This window comes from Pelodiscus sinensis, chromosome 20, assembly GCF_049634645.1.
Source record: "Pelodiscus sinensis isolate JC-2024 chromosome 20, ASM4963464v1, whole genome shotgun sequence".
NCBI classification, from domain to species: Eukaryota; Metazoa; Chordata; order Testudines; family Trionychidae; genus Pelodiscus; species Pelodiscus sinensis.
Genome location: NC_134730.1, coordinates 850,052 through 864,465, shown reverse-complemented (window position 1 = coordinate 864,465; position 14,414 = coordinate 850,052). Strand labels below are relative to the sequence as shown.

At 62.3% G+C, this 14,414-nt stretch overlaps 1 protein-coding gene across 2 annotated transcripts in view; it reads right to left on the bottom strand.

The window, feature by feature from the left end:
- The window catches only part of DNAH9 (dynein axonemal heavy chain 9), a 251,994-nt gene that overhangs the window by 186,843 nt on the left and 50,737 nt on the right, over positions 1 to 14,414 (bottom strand). For both annotated transcript variants that reach the window (XM_075903450.1, XM_075903451.1), the window contains 8 exons: positions 13,667 to 13,906; positions 11,102 to 11,262; positions 10,241 to 10,397; positions 5,311 to 5,415; positions 3,637 to 3,794; positions 2,219 to 2,357; positions 1,135 to 1,422; positions 637 to 847 (listed from right to left, as the gene is read on the bottom strand). In XM_075903450.1, coding sequence (XP_075759565.1) covers positions 637 to 847; positions 1,135 to 1,422; positions 2,219 to 2,357; positions 3,637 to 3,794; positions 5,311 to 5,415; positions 10,241 to 10,397; positions 11,102 to 11,262; positions 13,667 to 13,906 — 1,459 coding nt within the window. The remainder of the gene's footprint in view (positions 1 to 636; positions 848 to 1,134; positions 1,423 to 2,218; positions 2,358 to 3,636; positions 3,795 to 5,310; positions 5,416 to 10,240; positions 10,398 to 11,101; positions 11,263 to 13,666; positions 13,907 to 14,414) is intronic.

The window sequence follows — 14,414 nt, the reverse complement described above, 5'->3', positions numbered from 1 at the left end:
GTAGCTGTGTGTGTGGTAGGAGAGCTGTTCCTGAGGTAGCTGTGTGTGTGGCAGAAGAGCTGTTCCTGGGGTAGCTGTGTGTGGCAGAAGAGCTGTTCCTGGGGTAGCTGTGTGTGTGGCAGAAGAGCTGTTCCTGGGGTAGCTGTGTGTGTGGTAGGAGAGCTGTTCCTGGGGTAGCTGTGTGTGTGGTAGGAGAGCTGTTCCTGGGGTAGCTGTGTGTGTGTCAGGAGAGCTGTTCCTGAGGTAGCTGTGTGTGTGGCAGAAGAGCTGTTCCTGGGGTAGCTGTGTGTGGCAGAAGAGCTGTTCCTGGGGGTAGCTGTGTGTGTCAGGAGAGCTGTTCCTGGGGTAGCTGTGTGTGTCAGGAGAGCTGTTCCTGGGGTAGCTGTGTGTGTCAGGAGAGCTGTTCCTGGGGTAGCTGTGTGTGTGGCAGAAGAGCTGTTCCTGGAGTAGCTAGGCTAGAACAAAATGCAGCAGGTATCGCCAGAAAGCCAGGCTGGCTAAGGACTGCCAGGTGCCGCAGCAGCAGTAAAGCACCAATACGCTGTACCTGTTCCCTGTCGCTCTGGGCTTTGAGATCCATGGAAAGCACCACCTAAGTGCAAAGGACTCTCCTACTCGTGCTGTTCAGAGACCTACCGTCTTTCCACTCCCTCGTGGCCGGGTTGATGATGCCAAAAAGTTCGTCGTTGGTGACTGCTTTGGGGTTCAGATCTGCCCAGACAGGCCGCCGTTTCATGATTTGGTACGTCTTATTCAGAGACTTGAGTAGCTGGGACTTCCCTGTGCCAGCATTCCCCACCACGAAGACAGAGTGCCGCACGGCCAGCAGCTCCTCCAGCTGCACCACCTGCAAGAGAAGTCAGCGAGCAAGGCCACCGTCTTCCAGGCCAAAGGGCTGCTGCCCTGACCGGCCACGTGGCACTGCCAGGCCTAGACCCATCTTTTTGCTGAGCTGCATGCAATCGTGTTACTCCTAAGGAGAGGGTTTGTTCCCAGAGGGCACGGCTCCCCCGAGGCGTTGCAAGGAAACGCGCCACGCCCTGACCCGCGGGCAGACCCGCAGCCTTCCGGCTTGGGGAGAGATCTCCGAGGGCTTAGTGAAGGGATGAACCGGGATGGGAGGGTCGCACTTACTTTGAGCACAAAGTTGTCTTCCGCCTGCAGTCTCAGGGCTAGCACGGCCTGTTTCACGATGGATTCAAAGGTCAGGTCTCGCTTCCTGGGCACGTCCAGAGCAGGAAAGAGGTCCCCGATCAGCCCCAGGAACACCGGCATGTCGTCGGTCACGATCTTGGGGACGTTGAAGTCCCGAAGCGAGCGCATAAGAACCTGCTCTTCAGGACGATCAGGGTCCCCTCTCTTAAGGGAGCCAGCAACAACCAGCACTGACTTGATGGCACGCAGGCCCCAGTCGTAGTGATCCTACGCAGAGTGAAAGGAGCCAGGCACACTTAGCGGGCCTGCCTGGCAATGAGCCAAGGAGCCAGACAGCTCCATGGGGCCCTGAGACCCCAGCAAGAATCCCGCGGGATCAGCTCCCAGCTGCACTGGCTTGGCTGCTAGCCAGGCTTCTGGAGGCGGGATTCAGCCCGTGCAGCAGCACTGGGAGGAGCTGAGATCACACCCCCACCCCTCTGCACCAGCAGCCCAGCTCCCAGGGCACTAGGCCCCATGCAACTTCATGCTGCCCCAGCCATGTGGGCCGGGGAAGGAAGAGGCACTGGGGTGGACCCAGCCCGTGGGCAGAGGAGCTAGCACGGCCGTAACTGCAGCAGGCGTCTCGGGACAACGATGATGTCGTTAAGCGGCTGGCTAGAGTTTGAACTCGAACACACATCCCTCCCTGCTGATTGGCTGCTGCCCCCCCCACCTTCCCCTCTCCAAGTCTCCCACAGCCTCCCTTCCCTCCACCCGCCCCCCGCTACCCCCACTTCATTTCATGGACATCCCAAGGAGGCCTGAAGTCCTGTGGCTCCAAACCCAGACCAGCGGCTCCGCCCGTCTTCCACTGCTAACCCGACGCGTTATGATTCTGGTGCAGGGACCTAGGGTTCAGAGGGCTGCTGCGTGGCCAATCCCGGAGCACCTGCCCGAGGGGGGCGAGTGGCTCTGCCCTTACACAGTCAGGCCGGCGGATGACGGAGCTGAAGCTCGGATTCCAGGCTGTCCGGCGACTGACCTATTGAACTGCACTGTGCAGCTCATGACCCAGGCTCACCTGCTTGGACAGGAGCTCTTTGCACAGCTGGTAGAGGGTAATGAACTTCCTGGCTAACAACCGGGCCTCCAGGAAGCCTTCGGCCACCAGCATGATTTCACAGATCAGCTCGAAGTCTGGCACCACCATCGCGCACGGCCTAAGAGTGAGGAGAGAAGGGAGTCCAGCGCCCCTGTGCTGCACCCTCCGGGGACCGCCAAGCTCTGCTGGCTGCCCAGGAGGCAGGAAACCAAAACGCCCTCAAAGCTACGACGGCGGAATCCGAGAGGCAGGACTGGAAGGAGCTTTGCAGGGCCAGTGAGCTGGTCCCTGGGATTTAGGGCATCCGGTCGGAATTCGGTCCGACCCGTTCCCGGAACCCTCCCGTGACGAGGATTCCCCAAGCACGTCGCTGCGCCACTCGCAAAAGCCAACTCCTGCCGTGGCCGCGGCATGGCTCTGTGAGCCACGTGCATCCCGCCGCCTCCATCGGGCACCGCGCCAGCACATGGGAGAGGGGCCCTGGCGCCCCGGACGTCGGAGCGCCCCCAGACTCAGGCAGACAAAAGCAGCTGCATGGCTCCCCCACCAGGCCCGTGCCCAGGCTCGGAGACAGACTGGCTGAGGCTCCTCACACGTTAATCGGATGGGGCCGGGGATGGAGGCGAGGGCACGAGAACGGGGCTGAGGGGGAGTCAGAGCCGAAGGGGCTCGTGCAGCTGGCACTTGGGTCCAGCGCCCATTGGAGGACATTGCTGGGAGCCATTAACTGACACTCGGAAGCTCAGCCCTCTCGGAATTGACCCATCGGACATTTGCAACCGGAGCCGCGGCTCTCAATCGTCATTTTGTTTAGAAAACATCCCTCTGGATCGACGTCAGGAACCGTTTGTTTGACCCAGCAAAACGCTTTCAGGTTTCTGTTTCAGCACAAAACAAAATACAAACAAGCACCCACAAAAATGACTGTTTTGAACACCCCGATTTCCCCAGCTTCAGAGGGGCAGCCGAGTTCGCCTGTAACTGGAAAAACAGCGAGTACCCAGCAGCACCTGAGAGACTCACAGACCATGTCGATGGTATTTTCCCCCTGACTTTTCAACCCAAACAACTGGCCATTTGACCAGCTCGAGGCCCTGGGGGGGGAGTGGATGGTGTGGTCTGTCACGGGTCACATCGGAGCTGGACTGGGAACACCAATCCCGTCTGCAGAGGCCTCGATTATCCATGAGGGGCAGCAACCTTTGGGCAGAGTGGAATGGCCCGACCCGGCCACGTGCCAAAAGCTGCTCAGGGACGTGCACACACCAGGGCGTTCTGTCCAAGGGCCGAGCTCCCCGCTGGTAACAGGCAGCCGTGCTGAGCACCCTGCGCCAAGGCGGACAGGAGCGAGGGGCCGAGCCACACAGGGCGGGCACAGCAGCTGGTCTGCTCCTCACCTGAACAGGGCTTTCAAGTTCTCGGGGAGCTCCGTGCGCCCAGCGTAGCCCGGGTTCATGGTGATGAAAATGCCAACCGAGGAAATCAAATTGATGTCTTCTCCAAGGAAAGTGAAACGCTGCTTCTTGTCCCGCACGGCATCCTGTATGCTCTTCACCTGCGGGCACAGGGGTTAGTGGGAGCAGGCCCGCCGGGTAGCGCCCGGGCTGACGGCTGGACACTGAGGAACATGTGGGGAGACATTGGAGCGCACCCCCGCTCTGCCCACCTGCTGCTTGCCTCTTGCTGCAGTGATCACAGCTCTCTGCTCCTCATTTATCGACCTCCCAGCAGATTTCACCCTCTGGTGTGAACTACAGCGAGAGGACGGAGCGCCACAGGGCCAACAGCACCGGGCTGCCTCCTCACAGCAGAGGAGGCTCAGGAGGCCACCCAGTCCAGCCTGTAACCCACTAACTGCCTTCCCGCTGGAAGAAACCTCCCGGCGGCAGCAGGGCCAAGGCAGCCTGTGGCGTGTGGCTCTGGCATCTCCTAATGGCAGCCGGCGGCCACGGCCACAGGCCAGCACTGGCTCCTGGAGACAGAACCACTTGAGGCTCCATCTCCTCTGGGCTCCTTTGGCGAGCTCCCTTTCCTCTGCATCCCCCCAAGGGCCTCCTGGCGGGCGGGCTTTGAACTGCCCTGACCGAACGGATGGACGATTAGCGAGGTGCTGCTCCGCAGCTGTCAGGTGACCTGAGGCTCATGGCCGTCCCGATGTTAGGGGCTTGTTTTAGTTACACAACTACCTGCCCGCCCCTGAATAAGTGTCCTGATTTTTCACACTTGCTATCTGTGATGGCGCGTTGGGGTTTTCCCATCTCCTGCACCCCTGTAGTGGCACAGACAGACTCCACCAGCCAGTAGAATAGAGGGAGTTTATTGCTTCTCCAGGATACAGCCCAGCACAGATGTCATCTGGATACAGGGCAGGCCTAGGATGCCTCAGGCCCCCTTGAGATGGGGGAGACTGGGCCCCTAAATCCCAGCCCGTTGCCTAGGCTGCTTCCTCCATGATACCAGCCAGAAACCTCACCAACTCACTTCCCGACCTGCCCCCAGTCAGGGCTCCACTCCCCTTCTTCCCATTGTTCCGCTCCCTGGGATATAACTGGCCAGACAGGTTCAAAGCCCCCTTGCATAATGACTCATCCCCTGCCCTGCTGGGCCGTGGTACAGACAGCAGCCAGTGGAGATCACCCACAGCCCAAGCCTAGCAACCAGCAAGGTACCCCCCCTACGTCACACTATCCGGCCACCCTAGGGCAAAGGGGATGTCAGAGGGACCATGTCCATGTTGTGCCTGGGAAGGGGAGTTCCCACTGGCAGAGCAAACAGCAAGTTCAAAATGCCTGACAGCAAAAGAACCTGTCCCCAATGAACGGGACTCGGAGATGAAGGGGTCCCTGTCCTCTGGCATTTGTGGGTGCTGAATATCCCTGGTGCATATGCTACAGGACTGTCCCACACTCGGGCAGCTGTGGACAGTGGTGGACATGAGTGGAAATAGCACTTAACTTCAGCAATCAAGCCTCAGCGGAACGTCACATCCTGGGTTAAACTCCCCACAAAGACGTTGGTGCTTGATGGCAGCAGTGATCAACCAGCGCATGACATGAGTTGTCTTCACTCACCTGCACAGCCACCACCGAAAGGACCTCCACCGAGATCCTATTAAACTCATCGAAACAGCCCCAGGCGCCAGTCTGGGAAAGGCCTTTGTAAATATTTCCACAAGACTGCAAGAAAAGAAGTATAGGAACAAAATTACCAGGGGCGTTAGTTTCAGAGAAAAATGGATAATCCATTTTCCACCCTATTTATTTGTAACAATCTCCGGTATCCTGTGGGCGTTCAGCAAAGTGCACCAAAACAGCAGGCACAATAAATTATAATCTTTATTGCTCTCCATAGTATGCAGCATGATTTGTTAATTGCACTTTTAAATAGACGTGCACAAGAATCCCTTTGAAAGGTCACCGGGATTGAATTACTGATGCCCTGCTTCCTGGGAGGCCCACAAACTGAATAAAAGATGATTTGAGGATGTCGGAGTCATTCTCCTGCACCAGATGACAAGGGATAAAAATGCATCCGGACAGCTTCGCTCGATGCAGCGCCTGGATGGGCGGGAGGTTTCTCTTCCTTCGACACAGAGCCCTCTCCGGGGCACAGACTGGCCCCCCGCGCGGGAGAGAGCAGTCGGTGCTCACGCCCAGCACGGAGACGGGACGGGAGCTGGAGGGTCCAAGGAAACCAAAGAGGAGGAGAGACGCCCTCTCAGTGAAGCAGGGAGCCCCGCTGCTCCTGGTGAGGCAGGATGGCTCGGTGAATGGGATACGGGTTCCGGTATCTGCCCGAGCACAGAATTTGACCCTGGCCAACGAATAAGGTGCCAGATCCCCAAAGGGAGGCAGGCGCCAAGCTGGACCAGGTGTCTCACTCACTTAGGTGCCTCAGTACATCCCACGAGGCAGCTAAATACCTTGGGAAGGCAGACCCGCGGGCTTTCCGGGTGTTGTCGGCCCTGCACCCTAAGGCGTGAGACCAGGCCCAGGCTCGCATGTAGCAGGGCCACTCAGGTGCAGGCTGGAAACACCGAGTCCACACGCTGGGTCCCCAAGCAGTGCAGGCAGGCCCTATGTGACTCCGTTCCCATCAGTGCCTGGGGCACAGCCAGCCTGCCTCACAGGCCTGAAGGAAACAGAAAAGGGCGCCATCGCGGCCCCTCCCCCAGCTGCTACCCGGCGAGGCGCCTGCGCAGGAGCGTGCACTGGGGCTGGGTTAGGTGGGCTTCCTGCGGGACCAGGCAACACCTAACCCGGCCATCGTACTAGCGGGCTCTGCGGGCACAGGCCTACGAGAGGGACACATCGGCTCAGGAGGCGGGTTCTGCCCACGAAAGCTCCTGACTCTATTGGGTCAGCCACTGGCCACAGACTGACCCGGTTCCCCCTGAGACTATTTATGGGGTGGGGAAGGCTTAGATCGGCAGTGAGGGCGGGGCAATGTCGCTTTCAGACACGTCTCCTCAGGAGCGATGGATCACTACGCGCCCGCTGAGCGGGGCACCGGGCAGCCTCACAGGACACGTTAGCTAATGGCTGAGGTCTAGCGACACTCACCAAGGCCAGCTGCATGCACCGAACTGAACTCTTCCTTCAGGCGGGGCAAATCTAACCCTCGGCTCGGGCACGCGCCAGGCCCGGCCTGACTGGGCTTCAGACACGCCCGCTCCCCGACAGTCCAGTTCTCCTCCTCTGCTCCCTCAGCGAAGTTGTAGTACTGAATGTCTGACACCCCGGCCCGCCCAAGGAGGAGGCGACCAGGAATCCATCGGCTTGAACTGCCTGTGGGCTGCACACTACCCCCGCGGGAGGGCAGGCTGGGCTGCAGCGGGAGGAAGACCTACAGACCAAGCAGCTTGAGTTCCTTGAGTTTTTCGGGGCATTTTGTCCCAGGGGGAGCTCCTCCGTAGCAGGCACCTGTGCCCATGCGCTCTGCACTGGCACCCATCGGCTCACACGGTGCACAGCCGGGCCTCGTGCTCCAAGTGGGCACAGCTGAGCAGGCTGGTGTCTCCCTCGCGCCGCTGCAGAGGGGAAGATGGGCAGGCAGGCGGGGAGCTCTGCTTGGGACAAACACCTCAAAAAGCTTGTGGTGCTAGAAAGTAAGCGACCTCCTCGTCTTTGAGTGTCTCACCTGTGGGTGTCCCCAGCCGCCACTCCCCGGGTGCGGAGAGAGGGCCAGGGAGCTCGGAGGAGTCCCCAAAGCTGGCGTCTCTGGAATCCGGTCCGACAGCCTCACACTGGCAAAGGCCCGGACAGACGCCTGCAGGGTCCTGCTATGGGAACGACCCTCTGCAGAGCCGCAGGCATGGCCGGAGCTCCCGCAGAACACGCTGGACTCGGCGAAGGAGCTTGCCACCGCCTCATCGCAACTGGTCCTGAGGCAGCGCGAAACCCAGTCAGTCTGGGTGTGGAAATCCACCGGCCTCTCAGCCGAACGCGCTAGGAGAAGCCCCAACCGGTCTCATCGGTCCGACGGGACGCAGGGCCCTCGTCACAGCCCCGCGAGGCTTCAGGTAGACAACGGGCTGGTGGCTCTCCGGGCAGCGCTCCGTCCTGAGGCCTCGGGGAGCAGGGAAGGACGGGGCTGCAGAAGGGCCTGGACTTTGTGAAAGGCGCTGAGGTTGGCGGGAGGGCGGAGCAGGGGGCTGCTGGCTGAGGGGTTCTCGGGTGCTGGAGCCCACGCTGAGGTGTCGTTGGAGGGGGTTGGTAAATGGGAGGGAACAAGCTGCACATGCTGTTAGGGAAGCCGGCGGCCGCCAGGCAAGCAGAGGCTGAGAAGCCCTGGGGCGGGGGAAGGGAGGAGGCTGTGACGGCGGCGATAAGCTCTTGGAGACCGCGTGGCTGTAGCGCCAACAGGCGCCCAGAGCCCGGGGAAGTGCCGCGTCTGGGCTTGAGCCAGCGGGAGGGAGCGTCCCCGCTGAGGCGCTTCCGCTCTGGCAGGGGCGTCTTGCAAGCGGGTTGGACGACTGACTGGACCCAAGCAGGCCTGGGAGCCGAGCGCGAGGAGCCAGGCCCTCAGCAGCGGGAGAACAAGCCGGGGGCAATTGGCGCTTAGCGTCAGGAAGCTTGGGGGTGGCGGAGGTGCTAGGAGCACAGCTCCCGAGAAGGCCTAAGGAAGTCTGCAGAGGCTTTCGCAGCCGCACACCCTGCGGTGAGAGCAGAGGGGACTGACCCTCCCGACCCTGGGCCCGAGCAATCGGCGTGTGAAGATCAGGGTGCGCCATCAGGGCCATGTGAGACTGGCGATCGGCTGCTGTCACCTCCCCCAAGCAGGTCCTGCTACTCGGCTCCCTTATCCAACGGAGAGGGCCCGGAGCAGGGCTGTCGGCACCTGCCAGGGAGCTGGGGCCAGGGTGGGAGAAGACGGAGCCCGCTCCCTTGGGTGCCAGGCATTTCTGCTCTCCCACTCACCCGTCGGGGGATTGTGGCTCCAAGCACGCAGCGCAGGACAGACGCAGTCACAGCGTCACGCAGAAAGGGCCACTAGAGAACCAGGGGCGTCAGGAACTGCCCACTCAGGGAAGCTGAGGGCAGCAGACAGCAGAGCCTCCGGCTTGAGCTGCAGGCAGCAGAGAGGGCCTGAGCCGCCCGGGGCCCATCCCTCCTCATGTGCCCTGCCGGAGCCCACGAACGGGGCCGTAACGAGGGCCAGGAGCTCAGGGGATGCAGAAAAATCAGAGAAAACTATTTATTTTAAGAGAGAACCACTTCCCTCCCCTGCCCATCGGCATCGGCCAGCCCACCGCTCCCACGTAAGGCTGCACGTTGCCGCTCCCAGACCCAACAGTCACCAGCCCTGACGGCTGCCCAGCGCATCAGCTGCTTCCGAGCCACGCGGGAGGCCGGGCACCGGCTCAGCCACGCCAAGCGCCGCCTTCAGCTGCCCTAGCGCAGTTCCAGGCACGGAGCCTGGGGCGGGGGGAAGGTCACACTGCCCTGCGCAGGGGGCGCCAGGACTCCTGTGTCTTGTCTCACCTCTGTCAGGGGAGTGGCTCTAGGTCTTGGGGGTCTAGGAGCTACGATCCCAGGGTTCTATGGGTGCCCGTGCTGCTGAGCCGCCTGGGCCAAGTGCTGTGAATGTGCCACACAAACCAAGGGGACCAGGCAGTGACTGTGGCTTCTTGCAAAAGAAGTTTCAGTGAACGACAATGAATTAAGAACGACCTTCGCGCATCCCCGGGTCAGCAGAGGTGATCGAATACGTGCGAGGGCGCGAATATTATTCATTTCAACACAATTATTGATGCGTTTGCCTCATTAAAAGCGTGCAAAGTACAGTTATAAACGAATACCTAACAGTAGCTGACATGGTGATATTTTATACGTATTAATTGATTGTTTATGCAGATCTCATAACTATAACAAATAGACGTTGTGTTGTTATTATTATCATTATTATTATTAACAGATTTTCCCTTTTTCTCCGAAATAGCGACTAGGAATATATACATGAGGGTGCAATTTTCCATTCTTGCCTCAGGCTAGTTACGGCCCTGCCCACGAAGCCCTGCTGTGCATGGGCCGCAGACACGGCTCCGCAGTCCCCGCGCGAGGGCGCCTGCGCAGCCCACGATGCAGCTCCCTCGTGACATCGACTTGGCAGGGGTCCAGCCACAGCCCAGCAAAGCCAGGAAGCAGGGCAGACTCTGGGATCTCTCCCTCAGAGCTGGGCCCCGCTGCGGCCTGTCCAGAGAAGCGTGCGGTGCTGCTGCTGAACTCTTGGCCCACGCAGGCGCTGAGCATTATTCATGGCATGAATTACAGCAGTGCCTGGGGCCCGGGAATGGCCAGAACCTGTCTGCTCTGTGCCCCCACCCCGGCGGATCAAGCCCAGGCCTCTGGCAGGCAGCCCCACGGGGCCTCACCACGAGTACCCCCCGGAGGGGCCGGACAGGCGGCGAGGGGGCTACCCAGGGGCCCTCGCGCTGTTCCTTAGCCCTCGGGCGTTTGAGAGGTTTCAGCCCACCCCCCGGACACAGCCTGGGCCCGGTACCTTGTAGTCCATCTGCTCCGAGCAGTTGAAGACGTACACCATGATGCCCAGGGCGCGCCCCAGGTCTTTGGTTGTCTCGGTCTTGCCGGTGCCGGCTGGCCCCGCCGGGGCTCCGCTCATGGTCAGGTGCAGAGACTGGGTGAGGGTGATGTAACATCTGCCAGGCGCAAAGGGAGGGGCAAGAGCTGAGTGGGAGGGAGCGCCCAGGGCAGAGTCTCACACCAAGGGACGGGCAGGGGGCTGCTCTGCTTTCTGGGGCCAGTGGGTCTGGGTAGCGCCCACTCAGAGGCCCCGACAGCGCAGGGTAATGGGACTGAATTCCAGCCTGCTCGGGAGCCCCGGCTGCTCCGCAGATCAGAGCAGGGAGAGCCCTCGGGTTCTTCGAGTCCGGGCCCCTGCCCAGAGCGGGACCAGCCCCAACTCAGCCATCCCGGCCAAGGCTTGGTCACGCTGGGACGTACACACCTCTAGGCATGGAGACTCGCCCCCCCCTCGGGAACCCAGCCCAGCGCTTCCCACCCGCCTAGGGAAAGAGTTTTTCCTAATGTCCCACCTAGCCCACCCCACTGCAACTTGGGCCCATTGCTCCTCGTTCTGCCACCCGCCCCGCTGAGAGCAGCCTCTTTGGACCCCCCTCGGGGGGTGGAAGGCTGCTCTCAGATCCCCCTCCCTCTGCTCTTCTGCAGACAGAACAAGCCCCAGTCCCTCGGCTTCCCGGGGAGGCCCTGTGCTCTGCACGCGCAGCGAGTGCAAGCTGAAAACCCAGGGGGGCCCAGCACCCTTTGCAGGCTGCCCAGGGCTCTGGGCACCAACAAGCCGCAGGCTGGGGACTCCTGGCAGGCGGGGCGGGGCGGGGCCCACCTGTCCGTCAGCGGCGTGATGACCAGCCGCGGCGTGTTGCCCAGGTACTCGTAGGAGTAGAGGAACTGGGCGTCGCAGATGTTGGCGTAGCAGTGCCTCTCCGCCTCGGCCCACCGGTGCCGCAGCTGCGACAGCCACAGGAAGGCCTGGCCGCTCTCCACCTGCAAAGCACCCACTTGAGCCCCACCAAGCCAAGGGCTCCCGACGCGGGGCCCAACGCAAACCCGGGGGGAGCCCGCCGGTCTCGATGGCCTTACGCCGGGGCTGACCTGGGCCCAGTGCTTCATGACTGCAGCAGGCCTGGCACGTCACCGAGCTGCTCTGTGCCTCAGTTTCCCATCAGTAAGGGGGGCCAACCCCGGGGAGGTGAGAATGGATGCGGGGCCCAGGGCAGCAGGGAGGACGGGGTGACTGGGGCCTGAGAGGGACTGGTGAGGGGGGTGGGGGCCAGAGCAGCACGAGGGGGAGGCAGAGGGGCAGGAGCCATTTCAACCTCTCACCCAGCCACCACAGCCTCCTGCAGGACCACGCCAGCCACGAGGGGCCAGGCTGCTCCAGGGGGGTGTGACGGCGCGTTGGGGGTCCCCCGTCTCCTGCACCCCAAAATGGCACAAACAGACTGCACCAGCCGGTGGAATAGAGGAGGTTTATTGCCTCTCCAGGATACAGCACAGCACAGATGTAGTCTGGTCACAGAGCTGGGCTAGGATGCCTCAGGCCCCCTTGAGATGGGGGAGACTGGGCCCCTAAACTCCAGCCCCTTTCCCTAGGCTGTCTCCTCCATGCTCACCGACAGCAACTAACTACCCCTCTTCCAGCCCTGCCCCCCAGCCAGGGCAGCATCCACCTTCCTTTGTTCCTCTCCATGGGGGGTGTCTGGCCATACTGGTTTGCATAGTGACTCATCCTGTTTTGCTGGGTCGTGGTACCCACGGCAGCCAGTGGGGGTTACCCCAGAGCCAGCAGCATAGAAACCAGCCAGGTACCCCCACTACGTCACAGGGAGCTGCCAGGAGGCTGGACCGGCAGCCCCTTGGGAAAGCAACTTGGCTAGCCAGGAGGGGTGTGGATCCAAAGCCCTGCAAGTCCAGGGGCAGCTTTCACCTGCTTTCCCTGGGATCTGCAGCCAGCCCTGGTGGGAGTCGCAGCAAAAGCTGGGGCTTGAGCAGCCCCAAGCATCTGCCTTGGCGGCGCCTGGGGGGGGGGGGGGACAAAGTCAGAAACTGAGGCTTGGCCGTGCCCAGCAGGTTCCAGGGCCCTGGGCATGTGATTCAGCAGCACAGGCCTGGGAGAGATGGGCCAGTAAACCAGCCCGTAGCGCCCCGACATCCCGGTGTGACGTGGGGGGGTACCTTGCTGGTTGCTAGGCTGGGCAGTGGGTTGTGAGTGACCTCCACTGGCTGCAGCACGGCCCAGCAGGGCAGGGGATGAGTCATTATGAAAGGGGGCTTCGAACCTGTCTGACTAGTTACCTCCCAGGAAGCGGAACAATTGGAAGAAGGGGAGTGGAGCCCTGGCTGGGGGCAGGGCTGGAAGTGAGGGAGTTAGTTTCTGTCTGGAAGCATGGAGGAGACAGCCTAGGGAAAGGGGCTGGAATTTAGGGGTCCGGTCTCCCCCATCTCAAGGGCGGCTGAGGCATCCTAGGCCTGCCCTGGAACCAGATTACATCTGTGCTGTGCTGTATCCTGGAGAAACAATAAACTCCCTCTGTTCTACTGGCTGGGGGAGTCTGTTCGTGCCATTACGGGGGTGCAGGAAGCGGGAGACCACAACGCGCCGTCACACCCAGCACCTGGCCCATAGCGTCCCCGGGGAGAACCAAGGCACGTGTGCTGCAGGGGAGCCGGGCGCCACGGGGAGAACCAAGGCACGTGTGCTGCAGGGGAGCCGGGCGCCACGGGGAGAACCAAGGCACGTGTGCTGCAGGGGAGCCGGGCGTCACGGGGAGAACCAAGGCACGTGTGCTGCAGGGGAGCCGGGCGCCACGGGGAGAACCAAGGCACGTGTGCTGCAGAGGAGCCGGGCGCCACGGGGAGAACCAAGGCACGTGTGCTGCAGGGGAGCCGGGCGCCACGGGGAGAACCAAGGCACGTGTGCTGCAGGGGAGCCGGGCGCCACGGGGAGAACCAAGGCACGTGTGCTGCAGGGGAGCCGGGTGCCACGGGGAGAACCAAGGCACGTGTGCTGCAGGGGAGCCGGGCGCCACGGGGAGAACCAAGGCACGTGTGCTGCAGGGGAGCCGGGCGTCACGGGGAGAACCAAGGCACGTGTGCTGCAGGGGAGCCGGGCGCCACGGGGAGAACCAAGGCACGTGTGCTGCAGGGGAGCCGGGCGCCACGGGGAGAACCAAGGCACGTGTGCTGCAGGGGAGCTGGGCGCCACGGGGAGAAGGGCTGGCGAGGAGACGCTCCGGGGCCATGACACTTGTTCATAGCCCAGGGAGCTCGCAGGCAGCGCCGTTAGCACGTGGGGCTGCGCGGGGGGTCGTGAGGGGGGCTGCGCGGGGATCCCGGGCCCCGCAGGACCGTGCCGACCGGGCGGAAGGCCGGGGGTTCGGAGACAAACCTTTTGCGCGATCATCTTGGCTACGACATCCCGCGCGTGCACATCAATCGTGCACACGGTCATGATCTTCTGCCTGTCGCCCCGGGGCAGGGCGCCGGCGAGCAGGCCGATGAGGGCGTTCAGCTGGGCCACTTGCTTCTTGTGATAGTCCTTCATGGCGTTCTCGTAGCCCTCCTCCAGCCTGGCAAAGGCAATGCCCACCTCCGTGCTCCACCAGATCTGGGTGCAGGTCAGGGCCACCTGGGGGGCGCAGGGAGTTCACAGCCCACGGCCTGGCAGGGGCATGGCTCGCAGCACGCCCGGGGGGCGGTGGGGGGCGAGAATCACGGCACTGCCCCATGGTGCCACGAGAGACCCTGCAGCAACAGCCTGCGCTGAGCCCCCCCCGCCGGAGCCTGCCAGAGACCAGGCCAAAGGCTGCCGCTGTGCCCCAGCCTCTGCCCTGGGCCGCTGGGCGGCTGGGGAGGGGGCGGCAGGCAGGGAACTCCCCGCAGGGTGGGGAACCGTCAAGAGAAAGGCTGGAAGCAGCCGCTTCATTTCCAGCCATCCCGCAGGTCGCTTGCCCTGCTGCTCCCCCCTCAGCCGTGGGGCAAGTGACGTCTCCCCCCCCGGCCCTGAGCTCTAAGCCGCGCTCTCCCCCCTCAGCCGTGGGGGAAGCAACATGCCCCCCCCCGGCCCTGAGCTCTAAGCCGCACTCTCCCCCCTCAGCCGTGGGGCAAGCGACGTACCCCCCCCCCCGGCCCTGAGC